The sequence below is a fragment of the Rhamphochromis sp. 'chilingali' genome (genome assembly GCF_963969265.1).
Source record: "Rhamphochromis sp. 'chilingali' genome assembly, chromosome: 3".
Taxonomy (NCBI): Eukaryota; Metazoa; Chordata; class Actinopteri; order Cichliformes; family Cichlidae; genus Rhamphochromis; species Rhamphochromis sp. 'chilingali'.
The window spans coordinates 26,026,659-26,047,370 of NC_137931.1; the positions used below are offsets into that span (position 1 = coordinate 26,026,659).

General features: G+C 39.5%; 1 protein-coding gene across 2 annotated transcripts in view; it reads right to left on the minus strand.

Moving 5' to 3' along the window:
- LOC308393369 (zinc finger protein GLI2-like) overlaps positions 1-18,202 on the minus strand; it is a 98,929-nt gene extending 80,727 nt beyond the window's left edge. The window contains exons 1-2 of one of the 2 annotated variants that reach the window (XM_080877080.1): positions 17,891-18,202; positions 4,334-4,442 (exon numbers count right to left, since the gene is read on the minus strand). In XM_080877080.1, coding sequence (XP_080733206.1) covers positions 4,334-4,433 — 100 coding nt within the window. In that variant the 5' untranslated portion in view covers positions 4,434-4,442; positions 17,891-18,202. Of the gene's footprint in view, positions 1-4,333; positions 4,443-17,885 lie in introns of both variants that reach the window. The other variant, XM_080877079.1, reaches the window with a different exon arrangement.
- Positions 18,203-20,712: the final 2,510 nt, after the last annotated feature.

Below are 20,712 nucleotides of genomic sequence, written 5' to 3' on the forward strand. Positions count from 1 at the left end.
AAAATGGAGCTTCTCTTTCATTTTTCTGCAGCAAACTGCAGCTGTACCAGTAATCTTTCTCGAAGACTCAAAGTCGATTTTCTCTATTTAAGACTTTAATCTGACAGATCTTTGAACAAAAAATAATAATAATCAAAAGACATTTTAGAGCAGGGATGTCAAATACCCACTGGGCCAAATACAATCTGGCCCAGTGGGTGGCTCTAAAAAATTAAAAATGCAAAGAAATAGGACATAAATTTGGCTTTTCTCATTAACAATGAAGTATGTTGAGTTTTACAGCTTTCTTAAGACCCCATTGCTTTGAGCACCAGTGTTGATGTCATCACACAGCCACATCCATTTATACTTGCAGTTACCATTCTGTTGTACATTTACAATGACAATAATGAGCAAGTCTACTCGATTCTATTCTATTCTATTCTATTCTATTCTATTCTATTCTATTCTATTCTATTCTTATGGTGCTTTTGTGGCAACAGCAAAATGCTGGAGGTGACTAAAATCAAATTGGAGCTTGTACCAGTAGATGTGATGTCGTTTTTGTTGTAAATGTCAACAAAATAATAATGACCTCAGTCACACAGGCCTAGAGATCAATTCGCAACTATCTGGCAACCACTGGTCATGAGGGAAAAATGTTTTTTTCCTGAATTGGTTGGTGACAGGTTGCTAGCAGTCACATACTGAAATTGATTCCAAAGAGGGATACGGTGCGGCACTATTTGCTTCTGTCGGTAGTAGATTGCTACGGTTGCTATAGTTTGCACAGAAGATGTCAACTTGTCTAGAAACACTTGCCAACTGGTCTCTGAGTTGTAATGAAACTGAAAAGTGGAACACAAAATGTTGCACTTGTTAGGTTTGCAAACTACAGGCTGGCACAGCATCCGCGCTAGCAATTGTAAAGAGGTTTCTGGTGCCGCAACTATTCACCTTTCCTCTTACGACTGATGGCTGTTTAATTGGTCGGGCTTGAAGTGGTGATTTGTGTGGTTGGTAAAAGCTCCTAGTTGTTGTTTTTTTCACTTTAGATGAATCGCCATGTATCAGAAATGTCCTGTTTTTATACTCACAGTCCACAGTTAAAATCTGGACATATTGGAATTATAGATTATCATTGTAGTTTTATTTATGGGATAATGAACTGCCAACTAAGCTAGGTACTGTTAGCTGGGAACTCGCTGAGAACTGCAGTCTTTCATCAAATATGCTTAAAAAAAGCATTAATGTCACAGTGGCTATGTTCATGTTTTTACTTTCAGTTTCTGGGTCTGACATGCAGTACGATCCCCAGTCTCCTGGGTGAAAGTCCGAGAGTACGTTTCCTTAAGTGCCCAGATGCCTACCCTACATGTTGAAAGAATAGGCTAAGGGTATACCCAGTGTGTAAAAATGTGTGTCCAAGTGTTGGCCATAAGAAGAAAGCGTGTGGTTTTATTAAAATATTAAAGAAGTCCACGTCCAGAAATGGAGCGCCATTCACTTGAACCCAACATGTAGTCTCATATGAACAATTAAAGCTGTATTTCTTCATCATTGTGGCAGGCCACCAAGTTCTCCATTAATAAAGAGAAGAAATGTCACCAAATCACTGGCTGTATTTACATTTCAAACGCGGCCCACTCTGCATCCACGTCAGAGCTGCTCCACCAGGCCTTTTTTTTTTCATCCCTTTTATACACTGGCGGTAAGAACAAGGTCTTTTAACCTCATTATCGAGAGCTTTCATCACACGTTCACTGACATCTTTAAAACATGCATCTCTTTCTGCCTCTCATGTCACTTCACGAGACATTCATCATGAAAATACCTCAGCAGGTGGTTCATGTAGTTTAAATGTGGCTCAGCTGAAGGTACTCACACAATTTCATCTTCTTCTTTTCCTTATTTTCTGTCATTAATACAACGTTGGATTAAACATCACTGAAGCTTCAGAAAAGCAGATACATGTATCTAAAAGTAACCATTGTTATTTTTACTTCTGTAGTCAGCCAGTCAGAAGAAAGCAGGTTTTTAGGGAGTTGGACCCTAAAGATTCATGAGATAAAATGGCTTGTCTTATAAGATGAAGTTGAACGCCAGTATAAGCTGATTCAGTTAATAACTGCCTCTGCTGCTGTTGGAGGTTGGAAACTGTACTACTGTCGGTCGAAGACAGAGGAAGAGGAGAGGGGAGAGGCATGTTAGGAGATAGTGAGAGAGAAGGAAAGGCAGGAGTGTGGAGGTGAGAGTAGAGACCCCCCAATTCGAAAAGCCAAAAGATGATTTCCAATTTCATATCTAAACCTGTAGCTATACTAACTCATTCAATCTGTTTTATACAGTCTGGGTAAAATGGCTCACGTTTCTATGGCCAGTGAAACCAAGATTTGAGGTAATAATTGAACGTCTCTGCAAATCTCAGTTACTTTAAGCTCTAAAAGAAAGTTAGCAAAGTGGAACTGTAACAAGGCTGAATAATTTTATATAAATATAATTAAAATGAAAATATTGATTGATTTTATGCATTAATGGGACCCCCCCCCCCCCCCCCCCCCCCCAAAAAAAAAAAAAAACAAACAAAAAAAACCAATAAAAACAATTAAAAAAAAAACAATCTGGCTAGTAAAAATGTCCAGCTATCACCTCATCCTAACTCACTCATCTTTGCTCATATCCAGTCTTCCTGCAGGGACCTGTACACATTAATACAGGCTGAGCATAGACTGTGGTTTATGAGTTATTAGCAGATCCACATTATATTATAAGACAAAAGTGAAGTGCAGTGATTCTGCTTTCATCCAACAGGATGTGACTGCAAACAGAAGTCTCATTATTAGACGTCTATAGGAACGTGAGCCTACTTCTCACATTAATTATGAGCTCAGTAAATATTTTCCGGATGTCACTCAGGACCTAATAGTCACTCAGACAGGAGCAACTCGAGGTTCAGTATTTTGCCCAAAGATACTTTAACACGCACAGAGAAGTTGGGGATCGAACCACCATCCTTCAAAATACGATTACCGGACAACCTCCTCTACCTCTTGACCCCATCCAGTTTTAGGTTGTGTTGTGTTAAAATATAAGACGTACGAAATAAGTAATACAATACAAACACAACAATTAACTTACTGTTGAGTTTCCTGATAGAAAAAACTTGCACAAAAGGTTTTGTGCTTAGTTCTAGTTTGTAGTTTAACCCACATTCACTGCAATAAGGTTGGCGTGACCAAGGCTTTCAGTTTGACCTCGGATTTGTGGTTTAAACTGGTTTAACTAATCATTATTATTAATTTCATCAAATTATTCCTGATAATCACATGAGTACAAATAAAGCCCATTTTCTGAATGGGCTTTATCAAGTCCATATAGTTGCAAAAACACTGTGAAAGGTAAGGCACAGGCAGGTTAAACACTTAATTCATTGAATTATTAAAGATTAACTGTTGGAAAATGATAGGAAACCAACTCCATTTCCTCTACGTCTCTATTCAAACAACACACTGAGTTATAATATCCAATAAAACTTGACAAAATACAAGTTGTACTAACTAGAAAATCCTTTGTGATTTGGCGAGGTGCTGACTTTTGGGCCGCGTTGCCAGCTTTGTCGCCTCTTTACCAGTTAATGAGTGTTTCTTTATAATGGCAGGCCACCAAGTCCTTCATGAATGAGTAAAAATGTCACTAAATCACACGTTTAATTTGCATTTCAAAGCCAGCCCATCGGCTTGCATCTTTGTCGATCTCTGAAGCTCCGTGTCGTCAGCTCCACTTTTTTTTTTTGCCTTTATACTCTGGAGGTAAGAACAAGGTCTTTGAGCCTCATTATGCCAAGCTTTCATCACACGTTCGCTGACATCTTTAAAACATGGGTTCTCTCTTTCTGTCTGTCCCTCCCTTGTGAGACAGCATCGGTGCTACTCTTCATTTAGTTCAACAACACAAACATTCACCTGCCCCAACACCCCCTCCCCACCACCACCACCTCTCTTGTTATCCACTCATCAGCGTTTACAAATGGTGCCACACTCCTTGACTGTAGACACTGGGCCTTGATGCCCATTAATGATGCTCATCTGAGCATTGTCTACTTAGGATTCCTATCAGACATCTACTGTAAGTCACCTCTGACTGCTGCTAGTATCTAAGGAGAGCCACGAGCATCAGCTCCCTAGTTGGCGCCTTGTCTTTGAAATGTATATTTCATCACTTGGTTTGCTCCCCTCTTTGCCCCCTGGCTGAACACTTGGGAGACCTCGGTTCACAGCGTGGCGAGGCCTGATGCTGGGCTCCAAACTCAAATTCAGTCACTGGTTTAAGGAGAAAGTTTTAAGAAGTGCCTTACCTCTGTTCTCTGAGGGTGAGGGTTTCTTTGGGAGGTCGGTGAATCCGCTACCGTCCATTTTGTCTTTTTTATCTGTGGCTCTCTGTGGTGAAGTCTCCATGGTCGAGAGCTGCAAAAGCAAGAGGAGACAAAAAGAGGTGTTAGAGCCGACCAAGTTGAGCACACTCGAAAGAAAGTGTTCATTTAGGCCAGGAAAAGGACACTCCACAAACACTCTGGAAGCACTTAAGAGTACTTAGAGGTTCCTGAAAAATACCCAAAGAGAGCCTTTTTAGGCCAAGACCTCAAAATGGAACAGCAGCTATATTAAATAAATCTTTTAAAGTAGTTTTAATACATGTCTAACAAGTTAACCTCTTTACATCGACCAACATAACCAAGTTCTGTTATGGTTCTGTTAATATCAACCTCTTTTTTTATGAAGTTTCCACCTCCAAGCAGAAATTTCACTTTAAAATCAGCACAAATCGACATATAAGATATTATTTGAAAGATAACCCATTCAAAAAACTCTGGACTCTTAATTTCTGAAGATGTTTTTTCAGCACCTTAAAGCTTTGCCAGCATTTTGGTTGGACAGTACATTTATAATTATATGGAAAAAATTACTCTGAGGGGGGCAAATGCACAAACGCACTGTGCAGCCAACACACTGTAACTTATGGACCTCCATCGATGACCCTGACAGGGCTGTACGCCGAAATGCATCAGTCAAACAATACAGTTCTTTGACTTCTGACTCTTCACTGAGTCTCTTAACCCGTAGTTGGAATTAAACTGTGTTGGACTGCAAGAAGTGATCGTAATACACAAATCAAAGCTCACCATATCATCTATAGTTTCGTGAATTTGGGGAAATATCATCAAATATTTCCTTGAAGAAGAAAAAGTTGTGAATGATCTGTGAATGAAGGTGCTGCTATAAAATCTGAACATAAACCATCAGCTAGTTCCACTTGGTGCTGTGATTGGCTCAAAGCCAAGCACCATTCGTTAGTCACCCACGAAGGGGTGAGATAATCTCACAGAGCACCAAGCAAACATGTCAGAGGATTTTACGATGAGCAGCAGCTCACTTCACGAGATTTTTGTCTTTTCGCAAACTCTCGCTATTCACGACTCAATCTGCTCCACTGCCACAAGGAAGGGGGGACTCGGGGGTCACCATGGGGGTCAGTTTGTGGGTTAAAGGGGTTAGAGGATAAGGAGGTGGGGGTCTTAGCTCGCATGTCATCAAAGTTTATTTGACTACTGACCTTTCCACCACTGCTATTCAGAGCTGCTGCGTGGTTTAAAAAGTTGGAACAATACAACTTTATCTTCAAAGTTGAGATGGAGATGAAGAGGACTCTTAATTCAGCTTCTATAGTGTGACTGGGATTTTCCTTTAAGGAGGAAAAAACTAAACATCTGGGAACCTGATTTCCTCCTTCTGTTTCTTTAATAAGCCTGGCAGATCAGATTGGACTGGATCCAAAACCAGCAGAAGTAAATCTGGTGTCAAACAATGGGCACCACTGGCAACAATCCCATGCATTTAAAGATGAAAATACGGATAGAAAGCGATTTACATGACACGAAAGAGGGTCAGTGTAAATTAATTACACAGACATCTGATCATTTAAGTTGTTTATAAATTTAGAAACCTGATAAGAGTTTGCCACATGCCACCTACTCAACAAGAGCCAAAACAGGTAATCAGTTAGTACTATGCTGGTATATCGTTCTAAAAAAACATTTTTGGTCTTTTAATATAAAACAAAGCAATATAAGTTAAATAACTTCATTTTCAAATTACTTTATCAGATGATGTTATGCACTAAACGTCGCTAGACTGGTGAGGCTAACTGACAGTTAGCTGGCTAAATGGTATAGCTTATTAATATTAGTATATTTGCTTATTTTATTAGCAAAACCGTATCACAGTAGAAATGCTAGTTCAGGACTAGCTTGCATCAAAACCACAACAAATCTTTGGATTAATTCAGTTTTTTTTTTAAATGAGTCTACATATCAAGAATTGACTGAAAGTCGTGTAAAGAAACCAATGAAAAATTCTCTCAGCTTAATTATTCAGGTTCATAATGTTTTTCTGACAACTTAAAATTGCTGATTTTTTTCAGTGCTAAAATGCACTGTTAATAAATAAAAATGGTAATAAGATTAACTTTATCATTAAATGTATATACTGTAAGTTGTTTTAAGTCTTTTGCTTGTAAGCTTTTTACATTGCAGTATTGCAGTATTGCAGTATTGCATTGTAGTTCTGTTACTGTTTTGGAGCAACTGTAACCCACATAATTTCTTGAGGGATTAATAAAGTATTCTGATTCTGATTATTTCCACTAAAGTACATTTTCTGAAAACCCTAATGTTTTTACATGATAAACTGACATATGCAGATTTGGTCCCTAATAGAGTCTTTGGTCCTGCCCCATGTATAATATCTTCTGTATCTTTTTAATGATTTAGTGGCAGTTTCAGAAGACAGACCTCTGACCTTTTGGCTCCAACAACAATCTGGCTGCTGTAGGTTGCAGACTTTGATAAACCTTCAGTTCACTGAGTTTGTCAGTGACCAAAAGTCAATTTACTGCCTCTAGTGAAAAAGCAGGTAGTCTGACTGACAGGTGTGCCTGCTGTCTTCAGGATGAATCAGTGTAACAGGTGTGAGAGGACAGCAGTGGAGCCTCATGGGAAGCTCCTCACCACACACAAACCTCTTTTAGTTGAGGTGATAAATGAGGCACGTAATGGCAGCCTTTCACGCCTACAGCCCTCTGATGTGTCCTCGCAAATCATTATTAGTCAAGCTTAACATTTACTGTTCACACATTTAGCTGTGTAGGCCTCTCAGAAAACATTCGTCTCTAAGAGTCACAGTTCTTGGCCTAAAAAGGGGATTAATTACTTGGGAAATTGTTGTAAAGACACAAAGGCAGAAATACCAATTGCTAAACTTACAAATATGACAGTTATTTAATTTTATAATGTAAACTTCTAACATGATTCAGAATTTTCAACAATACATTAAAAAAAAGGAAATAGAAATGCATAAGAGGAACTGACAGCATGGTAGTTGTAGGCTGCGCCAACCTGAGGTGTAGTTACACTTTCAGGGGCGTGCATGTCGGGTTAATCTAGATCTATGTAACACTGTAGGGTTTCAGGAGGGCTAACAATGTCCGTACAGTATAGATTCAACACATTAGTCTGTCAGTCACCAGCTAACACCACCTAACTTGATTGGTAAAACAAATATACCTGCTAATTAATTGTGAGCATCAGACTAATAACTTATTCAAATTTCACTTAATAAAACCTGAACTGAACTTTTTTCCCTGCGCAGTTCCAAAGATACAATTAGTTCGTTTCATAGTGACACAAGTTGCAAAAGTGACCATATTAGGAAAAAAGGGACATTATCAGCTAATGCTTGCTAGCTTTGTTAGCTAATTGGTGTTGAATGACAGATTAATAAAATACCAAAATTTCACTCACTAAACTTTAACCAAAATCCTTTTTTTCCATTTAATTTTTTATATCAGGTCTATCTCTTGCTAGCTTAGTAGCATCTGTAAATGCAAAAGTGGCCATATTTGGATGACATGATGGAGTCATCAGGTGATGCCAGCTATTTATTGGCTAAGAAGTGCTGAAGAACTGCCAAAGCACTAATTTTCTTGATAAAAGATGAGCTTGCACCCTACCATTTTTTCTCTTTAGCTCTAAAGACATACGATCAACTTGACTTGCTTTACTAGCTAATAACTTATAGCTAGTAAAGTTAGCTAATAACGTTATCTAGCACGATTTCTGTTGTGTAGCTGGAGGTCACATATGTTTGTTTTTTTAATTCCTCAAAAAGTCTACAAAGTAAACTATGGTGAAAATTAAATGGCGAGCATGGCAGTGAGCAAAAGCATCAGTGAATTTACTCGTGGGAGTATCTAACAACCACGTTAGCAAGTCAACAGTTCAGTCAGTGAGGTAATTAAGCGTGGCCTCCCACTGTTGTCTGTCGGTCTTTTCAAAAACCTCACAATGATTCATTTGAGTGGAAAAGCTCAGAAAGAGAGCCCTGCAATGGGGTTATTTAACGGAACAACAGCTTCAGAGCGTCCCTCCCCCGATTTCTGCAGTCATTGTGAGGAAATCAGCGGCTGTTTATCCTGCCAAGTCATCCTTTTCCCGTCACTCTAAATCACAAACACAGCAGTTTGTTTAACTAACACATCTGACTTTAATTTTTATGGCTTTCCTGGTCGCAAACGTACAGTTTTTAACTGTGCAATCATGCACAGTCTGCACAACCTGTGTTTTTTTTTTCTTTCTGTGCTTGCCTCCGCTCTGAAATTTCAAAGCAAGTCACCTGAGAGAAACACCTTTGCCACTGTGTAAATTAACTAACAGCCGCTGACACACAGGATATATCTTCCTCCTGTGGAGGGCCACGACTTCTAGAAATCAAAGGGCCTGCAGTGGAAGGGTATTCCCTGCGTCCGGGAAACAAATGCCTCTCCTTTCTAGGTGTACTCGAGTACAGTTTGGCTCATCAGCCAGCGTCTGCCTGAATTATTAGAGCAGCTCTTGTCAGGCAAACAAATGACTCTGTCTCGACTCAAAAGGTCACAGCGCAGTGGAGTAAAATCACAGAGCACGCAGTCAATTCCTCGGAGCGGTACCCCCTTTTCCAAGGGCCACTTGCTGGAATTTATGGCTGGGGCCTACACCTATTCTCCCTTGAATAATAGCTATCCCGTAAAAGAAGCCGGGGTCGGTGGCAAGTCTAAAATAAAATAAATAGAAGGGGTGGTTGTTTACTGTGTGAAAGCACAAACAGAGGCTAACGGTGACATGTGGATTTATACCGAGGAAACGTCCCCCGCGAGGCCCCCATTTGTCCCTCAGCTGATGGTAAACAGACTCGGACCATCAGCCAGGCTGGATGTTTCTCCGTGAGATTCCCCTCAGAGGAGGATGTTCAATATCCTGTGGCTGATCTCCTCCTGCCCTCGCCAACAGCAAACAGATGTGGCGGCCGAGTTCAGAGGAGAAAGCAGCACGGCGGGATGAATGGATGCCTCCCACCTGAGTGCCATGGCATGCCCTGACCTCACTTTTATGTTGTTTTTGAGGCAGCCCAGAGCTTTCTGCGAGGCTCGTAGGAATTCAGAGCACTCATGTTATTTCAAAGCTGGAAATAAAACCCACATTTTACCTGAAAGAAAATGTTTTAAATAGGTACGAAAAAAATCATACATATACACCAAGAAGGAGATGTTTCATACACTACAACCAGGAGTTTGGACCAGCCGCCTGTGCCACATGGTGATATGAGCACTGAAAGTTTAACAAAAAGGCTCTCTCTGAAGTTTTGGTTTTAGTTTCTTTGTAGAGCCTAAATGTGTTTGTCAACCATTAAACCATTAAATTTAAAATATTTCCATTTCCTGTACTACTGTTGAAAAATGCTGGAAATGTAATTAAAAAGCATCAAATTTGAACCCATCACTACGAGGGCCTGTACCTGGGAAAATGTTTTAAGTAAAGCTACCAATTAAAATATCAAAATAAAACTTTAGAGACATTTAACCAGAATTTTTAAACTCATTTACCAAGATGTCCCCATGTTTTGTTACCTTTTTCATTTTTTGTGGCATTTTTATTAAAATGCTTATTTATTATAAATAAATACAAACTGCCATTTCATAATATTTTATTACAATTTGATACAAATTTAAATATTTATTGATTTTCTAATTCTAACAGTTTATCTTAACTAAACCATAATTTAGTTTTACTTATAACACAAGAATATTATAGAACACAAGTTTGAAATTCTTCTTTTAATCTTACTCAAAATTGTATTTTAATATACTATATTTCTAATAAAAAAAATGTATGAATTATTTTTAATCTGTGTTTTTTGACAGTAGAGCTTTGTGATACCTGACTGGTGTTTTGTATTCTCCTTACCTGTTCTGTTTGAAATTCTTTATTATTTATTTTTAGTCTTCTAAATCTCCTCAATAATTCAATAATAACAAAACTCACGCAGTCATCTCAGACACAGAAGTGAAAATGAAACACATAAACAGGGTTAATGTGTTATTTACTTTATCAATTAGATGATTAATCAGGAAGATATTTCTTTCAGCTTGTACATGTGAGAAATTCAGTTTTATTGTTATTGAATGTATTTGCATTCATTTCGATAAAGAAGCAGAGCTTAGATGTTCTCACTTCTTTCCCTACGTTTAAATGATTAATCTGGATTTTAAAGGGTCAGACACTTCCAGCTGACATTAACTGAAATTTTAATTTTTAATTGTAATACCAAAAACATTAAACATCAAAGTTGAAAAACAAATGCTCAGATATCCTGTTTGATAGTTCTGTCTCCAGAGCAGGGATTATCTATCAGTTCTGCCTTACAGTGGATCTATTCTGCTCATTTGCAAAATAGATCCACTGAATAGCTTTGCATGATTCACAGCTTAAAATAATACTGCTGTGTCCCTAATGTTTTGGTAAATTACTGGATCAAGTCACAGTTTACTTGAGTCCTGCACGTGTTTCAGGTTTGATTCCTGACACTTAATCCCGTTACCGTGAGTAAAACACCTAAAGTGTCTCCCTTCTCCTTCTTCTCTGCCTCTTTTTTATTAGGTTACACTCTGAAGGACCGCCTGAGCGTGCCGATGGCGTCGAGTCCACGCTGACCAATCGCTTTGATCCCTGACCCCCAGCCAAATGGTCCGTCTACAGCCCGGCCTCTTGCTGTTTTACAGCCTCACTTTGGACCGCAGACTTCCTCCTCGCTGCCTGGGTGGATCTACAGTAAATCCTAAACTTTGGTGATTCTGGAACAGGTCTAGTATTTTCCATAGTGACACACAATTGCTGCACAGCTCAATAAATAACTAATATAACAGTTACATTATCTACACCAAACACAGATTTGGTTGGATATATCATGGATATTACAGCAGTACAGATTTACATCAAACTAAAGGCCTCATAGCCTGAATGATGAATCATAATTTCTTTGTTGACTAGAGTCTGAATAAGTCTGTTTTTGCTGTTTTGAATGAGCAGTTATTTATTTTAATTACATTTTTACTCATTGAGCTCCTTTATTTGATTTTTACTTCATGTTTTATTTAACTGAGCTCCTTTCTTTTGAGTAGTTTTTACATCATTCACCTTTTTTTGCTTATCTTATCTTATAAGCTGAGCGAGTGTCTGTGCATCTGCAAGCTGCTTTGCAACCCACACCCATCCCCACCTCATCCTCAAATGCACTTTCTGACATCCGACACCACCTCCATTGTCAAGTTTGCTGACGACACTGCTGTTGTGGGCCTGATCTCCGACAACATCGAGACGGCCTACCTGGAGGAGATTAGGAACCTGGAGACCTGGTGCCAGGAGAATAACCTCCTCCTAAACATCAGCAAGACTAAGGAGCTGATCGTGGACTTCACTACAAAGCAGGCGAGGAACCACAAACCCCTCATCATCAGTGGCACGCCAGTGGAGAGAGTGGACAGTTTCCGATACCTGGGTGTCCACATCACTCAGGACCTGTCATGGTCCTGTCACATCAACACCCTGGTTAAGAAAGCCCGTCAGCGTCTCTTCTTCCTCAGAAGACTTAGAGACTTCCATCTGCCACTGAAGGTGCTCAAGAACTTCTACTCCTGCACCATCGAGAGCGTCCTGACGTCAAACATCTGCACCTGGTTTGGGAACAGCACCAAGCAGGACAGACGAGATCTGCAAAGGGTGGTGCGCTCGGCAGAACGCATCATTCAATCAGAGCTCCCTGACCTGCTGTCCATCTACACCAAGCGGTGCAAGTCCAAAGCTAGGAAGATTATGATGGACCTCTCCCATCCCAACAATGGACTCTTCTCACTGTTGAGGTCTGGGAAGCGCTTCCGCTCCCTTAAGGCCAAAACAGAGAGAATGAAGAGGAGCTTCTTCCCCCAGGCTATTCGGGCCCTGAACCAGGTGTAGGACTGGACTCTCCCAAACACGTCACTATAAGACTGGACTCTCACACACGTCACCACACGCACCACCACACATTTCCTATAATCCTATAATTCCTATAATTTATAATCCTTATCTTTATAATCTCTTCTGCTATTTGCACATTCTTTACTGTAAATTCCTAAGTTAATTTGTAAATTTTTGTAGTAAATTGTAAATATTGTAAAACTTTTCTTCTGTCATTTAATGGTCGGGCATTGTACAGCTACAAGCATTTCACCCCCATGTCATACTGTGTATGGTTGTGTGTGTGTGACAAATAAAATTTGAATTTGAATTTGAATTTGAATTTATTTGTCCATAAACGGTCATGTTGAGGTTGACAACCCAACCAAATAAATAAATACTACTGATGGAAACAGCACCCTTATTTTGACTCCAGATGTTGTTACTGAACTCTTTTAAACTGCATTCTTACATTTTCATTCTTAGAGTTAGTGTTAGAAGTAGTAACTGTTCAATACTGTGACATGATAGCGAGGAAACTGCTGTGTGACCAGAGCAACCTGCAATAGAGCTGGAGGACAGGATGTTAAAAAGGATCCAGTGAACTTCAGACAAGAACTCGTTTTGTGTGTGGATGCTTCTCATTTCATAAAGATGTTTTTTATTAAATAAAAAAAAGTGGAAGTGTAAATCCAATCAGATTAAATAAATTCAGTGTGTTTTTCCCAAAAAGGAGAAAAGTCTTCACAGTTGAATTATTTAAGTGTTATGAAGGCAACTTTTGACCCACATGAACTTTCAGGTTTATGTCCACAAAGATCACAGCAGGAAAAGGTTATTCATGTACATAAGTTTCTCTTTTGCTGCATCTTTAAAAGGCACAGATTACCTGTTAGCAGTGGTCATGGCAGGCTTAAGGTAAACTCAGACGACGACGCTGATGATGATGATGGTTTCCCTGTCAGCTTCTCTCTCCTTACGCTTGGTTTAACTTTTGTTGGTCAGGTTCACTTTCACTAACAGTAACATAACATGTTTTTGACAACTTGATTATTCTTATTTGACTTTTCTAGTGTCTAACTTCTGCACTCTGTGTGTGAGGAGGTGTCCTCACAGTGACAGGAGAAAGTAACGCACTGCAGCTTAAGAAAACACCAGCCATCAGAAAAGTGCAGCAAACCTAACAAAACACAACACAACCGTTTTTGGGGAGACAATAAGCTGACGGACCAGCTGTGGAAGTGACAAGCTAACAGTAAACGGCTACAACACTGATGAATCTTCTGCTCCTCATAAGTTTTGGTTTCTGTCACTTCTGTGTCCCCAGAATCATTCATTTTTGTTTCCTAATACAGTAAATTCAGATTCAGTAGATTCTTATTATTTTATGTATTTGTTAGGAAAGCTGTTTTAAGTCAATCCTGATGTGATAACACACATAAGAAGTGTCCTTGCCACAGCAAGAATTAAAGCTTAATCATATGGTAAATGGTAAATGAACTGGTTCTCACATAGCGCTTTTCTACTCAATATACTGAAAAGCACCTGAATCCAAAGTATCGGTATTAAAGAAGAACTAGAAGTAGTTGGGTAAATGCCTCTTTAATCGGCTCCTGCTGAACCAATGATCGAGGATGAGCTGTTGAGTTTATATGCCGGTAAAGGTGCACATCACTGCCATCCTACAAGCTGAATGACAACATTTGCAAACTTTAAGACCTTTAAAATGGTGTCGACTGCACGGTTTGGAGTTTGATGTGGTAGCGGTGCAAAGTGCTGCATGTTTAGTGCTCTCCCCAAAGAGTTTCAATTGACACCTCCTTCTGATGCTTTTGCTGCGTAGTAGACATGATTAGTAAATAGGAAAGTTCATCAGTTTTTATCTATTCAGAGCTAATGGGCCTTTAGTGAATGTGAACCAGGCATCATCCTGAGAGGAGATTTTTGGTCGTTTGGTCAGAGCAGAGCTGATACCTGCAGAGCCTCCTGGGAGATGAAGTCTATCCCCGACCCCTCACAGGTTCCTGTCTCAGAGTTTTGGGCGTGTCCGGGGGGGTCGGCAATCATGTACAAACGCTACTGAGGGGTGACTGATTGCTAAAGAATCCCAGAAGCCCTGCGGGGACGCCATGTGTTAAAGAAGTTGGAGAAGTATTTAAAAGAAAGTGGTTTTTTCTGTCAGCTGATGTAGTTTGGCAGCTTTTCAGAGCTCGTTTTAAGGCGAGGAAGGATGCAGCGTTTCCTTAACGTGTCAGCGCGTCATGGCGGGTGTCTATCCGCGCAGCGAGGAGCATCCTTCACATCCGCCCTTCAGATCAGCTCGCTGTCCCTGCAGGAGTTAATTATAAGAAGCATCAAAGCTGATCCTGAAAAGCAAAGAGGAGGAACTACAGGCCCCCGGCGGACCACGGCGACCTTTGATTTCTGCCGGTCCTCCGAGTGTTTTTCTACATGTGCGTGCTGTCAACACGTTCTGTGACGGCTGCGTTTCCTCTGTTGGAGGAAGTTTTCTCGTGTCGTGGAGGAGCAGCGGGGCGAGCTTCAGAGTCAATGTTTGTAGATCTGAAAGCGACTGAGAGACTCTTTATTCCTGCAGCTTGTCCCCACGAGCGGCTGAATAATCCTCCCCTCGTTTGACCCGCTGGGGCCGGCAAGGAAAGCAAACAGCCACTTAAAACCAGCAGAGAGAGTGAGCAGAGGAGGGTCAACTAAAACCTGAGCACAGTTTACCTTTCGAGGGTTAACTGTTGCCTGAGACAAGTTCTCAGAGACTGAAAAGATGTTTCATTTTCTCTGAACAACGATCTAAAACCCAAACATTGTCCGTTTCTGGTTATTGAAAACATGAGCAAAGCTGATCACATCCAAAACAAGTTCTTCTCTGCAACGAAAACAAACGAAAAACCAAAGGTTTGAATTGTTCATCAGACTGTTTAATCAGCGTCCTCCAAAGTCCTTGCAGCCTAAAAACCACCAAACAGCTCCGAAAGGAAAAACTGAAAGGAAGCTCTGTCCACGGATTCTTCATCATTCTGGCTTTAAATGTTTAATGTGACTGATGAATCAAGATAACTAAGTGGACATATTTATGGGGAAAGGCCACCATAAACTTAAAGGGACAAGAAAAGCAGGTAAAGCTGTTTATTGATGAGTCAGGTAGTGATTTTCAGGGAAAAATGACACAAAAATCTGTACAATCTCAGAAGGTTTTAGGGACTTTGGGGCAAAGAAAGGCTGTTCAAATGCTTTAAGTAAATTTGCAGATAAATTAGGGGTAGAAATTATTATTAGGTCAGAAAGAAGGTGCAGGTTAATTAGAGTTTCTAAGGCCTGTGACGTGGACGTTTCTCTTCTCTCGGTTTCTTTTTCGGTCTTTTGAAATCTGCTCTCAGGAGTCCTTTTGTTTTTCTCTAAAGCACAGAGAAATAAATCTCCGACTGCGCAAAAACATGCTGTATCTGAACGTTGTGGATGTGTCGGTGAAGCTGCTGGAATCTGTTTAATGATTTCTGTTTTCAGGGGAAAATGACACAAAAAAGCCTGAACATGTGCCGCTTTCATGCAGCAGAAATGACAGAGCAGGTCTTTTAGCAAAAATATGTGAAACAGAAGCCGACCGCTTTCAGTTAATAAACAGATTTCAGCTTCAGCGACAGATCCAGATGTTTAGAACAGCTGAGAATCAGAGCGGTTCCTTTTCAGCCCGAACTGCTTCAGTCCTTCAACATGAAGTCAAAGCACCAAAGAAAATCAGCGGACGGAGCTTCACGTCAGCTTTAATTAATAAAGATGGGAAAATCTTTGAGTTCCTCTGCGGCTTTTAGGTTTTATACGACTTTATTTATTTTCCCTTAAACTCCTGAAGTGTTTCAATTGGACTGAAACCCAAAAGGAGACAGAGAGAGGCAGGAGGAGAAGCAGGCTTTATCTTCACCTTCAGCCCCTTGTTAAATCCTACAAAAAAAACAATCATTGCATTGCTGATTTCTCTGCACTTTCAACATTTTAATCTCAGTTAATTCACATCACACTGATTTTATTTTTCCAACACACTCCTAAAAAAGTCCTGCTCAGATTGCTCTCATTTAGGAAGAAGGAAAGCAGCAAATATTATCCTGGAACAAAACAACAACTCCCGACTCATCAGTGAACGGCTTTAGCGACACATCTGGATGTTGTTCTCACTTTAGAGCGTGACCTTTGATTCAGGTGGGAAACATCTGCAGCAGCTGAGAATCGGAGCGTTTTGAAGACGGCTGCTAACCGGTGCAAATATTCGCTCAAAATAACAAAAAGTTTCAAGCTCAAATCATACAGGATGCAAAGATGGAAGATTTGCTTCTTTTCTCAAAAGAGAAAGAACTTTTTTTCTGTGTCTGAAACAAGCAGGAGCTGTAAATCTGTGTGTTTAGTTTGGTGTTCAGACAATTAAAAAAGCCTCTTTTCAGGCATTTTTCACTTTTAAACACTCAAATGTGTTTTTTTCAGCTCTCGGGGCTCCCTCTTTCCTAGGACAGAGGTCAGGTTGTCCACAGTGTGTTTTTTTCTGTGCTAAATGGTGAATCTGCTTCTCTCCCTCCAATTCCCTCCTCTGCTTTTCATCCCACTGAAACCCACCAGGAGCGATGCCCCGGGGCCACACGGCGTAATTGCTGCGGACTTGTTGTTTTGTGGGATAAGAGACTTTTGAGTCCTCACAGCGGGGCGTTTCTCTCCCCCCCTCTCTCGCTCGCCTCAATCTTTTTCTCCCCCCCCTCCTCCTTCCCGAATCCCTCGTTTTCCCCCAGTTTTCTCTTTCACTTCTTCCAGCCTCAGTCAGGATGAAAGTGGACGTCCCCGTCCGCCGTCGCCCATGCCCATGTCATCCTGAATAAAGGGGGGCCCTCCATTATTTTCTCCCATCTCTGCACCCCTTCCTCCTCCTCCTCCTCCTCCTCCTCCTCCTCCCTGACTGCTGGAACTCTTCATCCTGCACAATGGAAATGCACTAAAACTTTTTTTTCTGATGCAAATTAATGCAACCGGCCTTTCAGGATTCAAATTTAAAAAAAAAAATCTGCTGTGGACTGGAGCTGAGGGAGGAAAGGAGGTGTCAGTGCGCCTCATGTTTGTCTGAGGCCTTCAGGAAGCCTCCATCAGAACAGCTTTTAAATTCATCTGATTTTGAGGCTGTAAAAAGTGACAGTAATGTAAAGGAAAAGCTCAGAGAGCATCTTAAATATCAGGTTGCACATTCCTGGAATTCCTGCTTCCTTGCAAACCTTCAAACATCACCTGGAATAAAAGCTCCCAAAGTGTCTTCTTCTCCCGTTTCTCACCTCCTCTTGTGCCAGAAAACGATCAAGTATTAAAATCAGATGATTTTTTTAAAGCAAATTTAAGTAAAAATACTCTGAAATTAATTTTAAAAAATATAACTGATAGAAAATAAAGCAAGTGTGATATTTAAACTCAATTATTTAAACTGATTTAAAAGTTGCAGACTGCGCTCTGCTCGGAGTTTCTAATGTTTCCGTAAGCACATGGCCGACCAGCGGAGACTCACCCGACCTTCTCCTCAGTCTTCTGCTCTCTCCTTCTGTCCTTCCACTCAAACTTTTCCTCTCATCTAAGACCCACAAAGCTTGAAATCCATGTGCGGTGCACGCAGACACGCGGAGGAGTGCGCGCCTCGGGTGGAAAAGTATCCGCAGAAAGATGTCCGAGCGCACAGCCTGAGTGGGACTCGGAGCAGCAGAGGAAGACTCCGATCAGCTCTCCACGCCAAAGTTTGGAAGAGAGGAGGAACTTTTTTTCCTGTCCGGGGATGCTGCGGAGCGTCACTCTGGATGGCTTCACCGCCCTCCCCTCTCTCTCTCTCCTCTCTCTCTCCTCCCTCTCTCTCTCTCTCTCTCTCTCCCTCTGATGGGACGGACAGACCTCCTCTTCATCACCTCAGAGGAGAGGAGTGACTCTGACTCCGCGCACACAGCAAACCTCAGAACTTCCCAATAACTCAGACTGAAACAGAGAGATTCAGGTTACCTCAGAGGCATTACCGGCTCACTTTACCCCGTCAGTTCATCAGTTTGATGTTTAATATTAGTGCAAAACTGTGTGTGTGTGTGTGTGTGTGTGTGTGTGTGTGTGTGTGTGTGTGTGTGTGTGTGTGTGTGTGTGTGTGTGTGTGTGTGTGTGTGTGTCCTATTTAAAGCCACTCAGCGCGTCTCCGCATAATTGAGGTTTGCGAACACGATCTCAGTTTTTAAAGGTGAATATTTCAAACACACTCCGAGTGTTTCTGTGAAAAAGAAGGATTAAAAAAACTGCCTGTCTTAATTTAACTGTGTGTGTGTGTTCTGTCTTCAAAGCTGGACTCAGGCTCCTGACTGAGAGTTTTACTTAAACTTAGTTTTCCTGAAAGCGCAGTAAGCGGAAGGAGAACACGCACAGGTGCATTTCAGAGTGATACTGACACCTGGCGGTGGCTGCCTTCCACTGCACGACGAGTGTCGCTCATAACAGACGCATGAACATGAAGACAGTAAAATGTAGTGAATAAATAAACAAAATAAATGAAATGACTTTCTCTTTGTTAGACACATAATTATAGAAGAATAGAATAGAATAGAATTTCCCTTTATTGTCAATGTATATGTGCTCCGTGCCAAATGTAAAGGAGTAGAAAAAAAATTAAACATAGATGAAATAAAATAACCTTCTCATATCAAAGACACACAGATATTAAATAATTATGAATGAATGTATTGATTAATAATTAATTAACTATTTAATTAATCAATTTAAATGACTTTCTGATTAAAAGACACCGAAATATTAAATAAAACTATTGTATTATCATATAGTTAAAGTTAAATCACTGTGACTTTAATCTTGGGCATAACAGTAACAACAAATCTATGTTGTACATATATTAATAATGATGACAACAGTGGTTTATTATTGTGTAATCATCTTAACAGTGAATTCATATTTTTATTTTTGCATTTAGTACTTTATTGATAATGACTATTATAATTATTATGTACTATTTTTTATTATACATTTAATTTTATTGCTACTCTTAATAGTAGTAGTAGTAGTATTGTTATCCAGCAGAGGCTCTAATTGTTTTATGTGTACACTTTTTATTTTGTTTAATAATAATTATTACTATTTTTAAAGATGTACTGTGTTTTATAATCACACAGTTTGATTTGTTAAACATTATTGCTATTCTGTATTTTGTATATGAATAACAGCAACAATAATAGTATTTTAGTTTATAATGCAATCATAACGCAAATTTGTATTTTCTTTTAAGATTTTAATAGTATTGAGTATTATTAGAGTACACATTCAATAATTCTTACATGTTTTACACCATTTTAATAGAAAAAAAATATAAAGTTAGGAGGAATGCAGACAGTTTTGGATTACATGGAGATTTCTGCAAAGACAGAAAAAAATTAAAGTGTATTAATTAATTTTATAAATGACTGACACACAGCAAACAGGAAGTAAAGCAGAGGCGCTGAGGTATCTGACCTTAAACAGACAAGTATGAACCCCACGTGTCCTTCAACATGACTGTTCTTCACGGACACTCATTTTATCTTTACAAAATGCTGTGACCAACACTTGTGTTGTGACAGCGCCCCCCAGTGGATAAACTGTGTGACTACAACAAACACAAGGTGAATATATGGTGTTTCTGTCCTTCAGCTTATTGTTCATTGATGATAAAGGCTAAAGCGAGTAATTCCCTACACCAAATGTGGTAAATGTGATTATGCATGACTTTGGGCGACTCTTGTCCACATACAGACATTTGATCAGACTCAGACTCAACATTATTGTCATTCAGCCATTGACATGATATGAACTACTCACAATTCTTTAGCTCTCGTTATTGCAGCTTATCACCGAACTAAAGTAAAAACAGAATAAATATTTGTACATCTTACAACACTAAGTACTAAATATGTTAAATAAAAATGAATCTAAATCTGCTGCCTGAAATCAGATCAAATCAGAAATATATTTTTACATATTGTAAATAAAGTCATGTTTCTAATCATTTTAAATACATTTCAGTTATTTAGTGAATGAAAAAATTGAAGAAATAAAAGTGACTGAAAATTTTATCAGTTATAATTGATAATAAATTAAAATGTCTGAATCTATCTACGTCTACCTATTTATGTTTCGTGTAGATAAATCCGTATTTTAGTAGGTAAACAGTAAGTGCATTAATAGAGAAATTAAAAGAGTAGAAAATACAATTGTATCAAATAAAAATATACATTTATAATACATTATAATTTCATCCATTTAAAAATATTATTTATGTTGAATTTCATGTTTTTTTCTTTTAAATGCATTTATTTTTT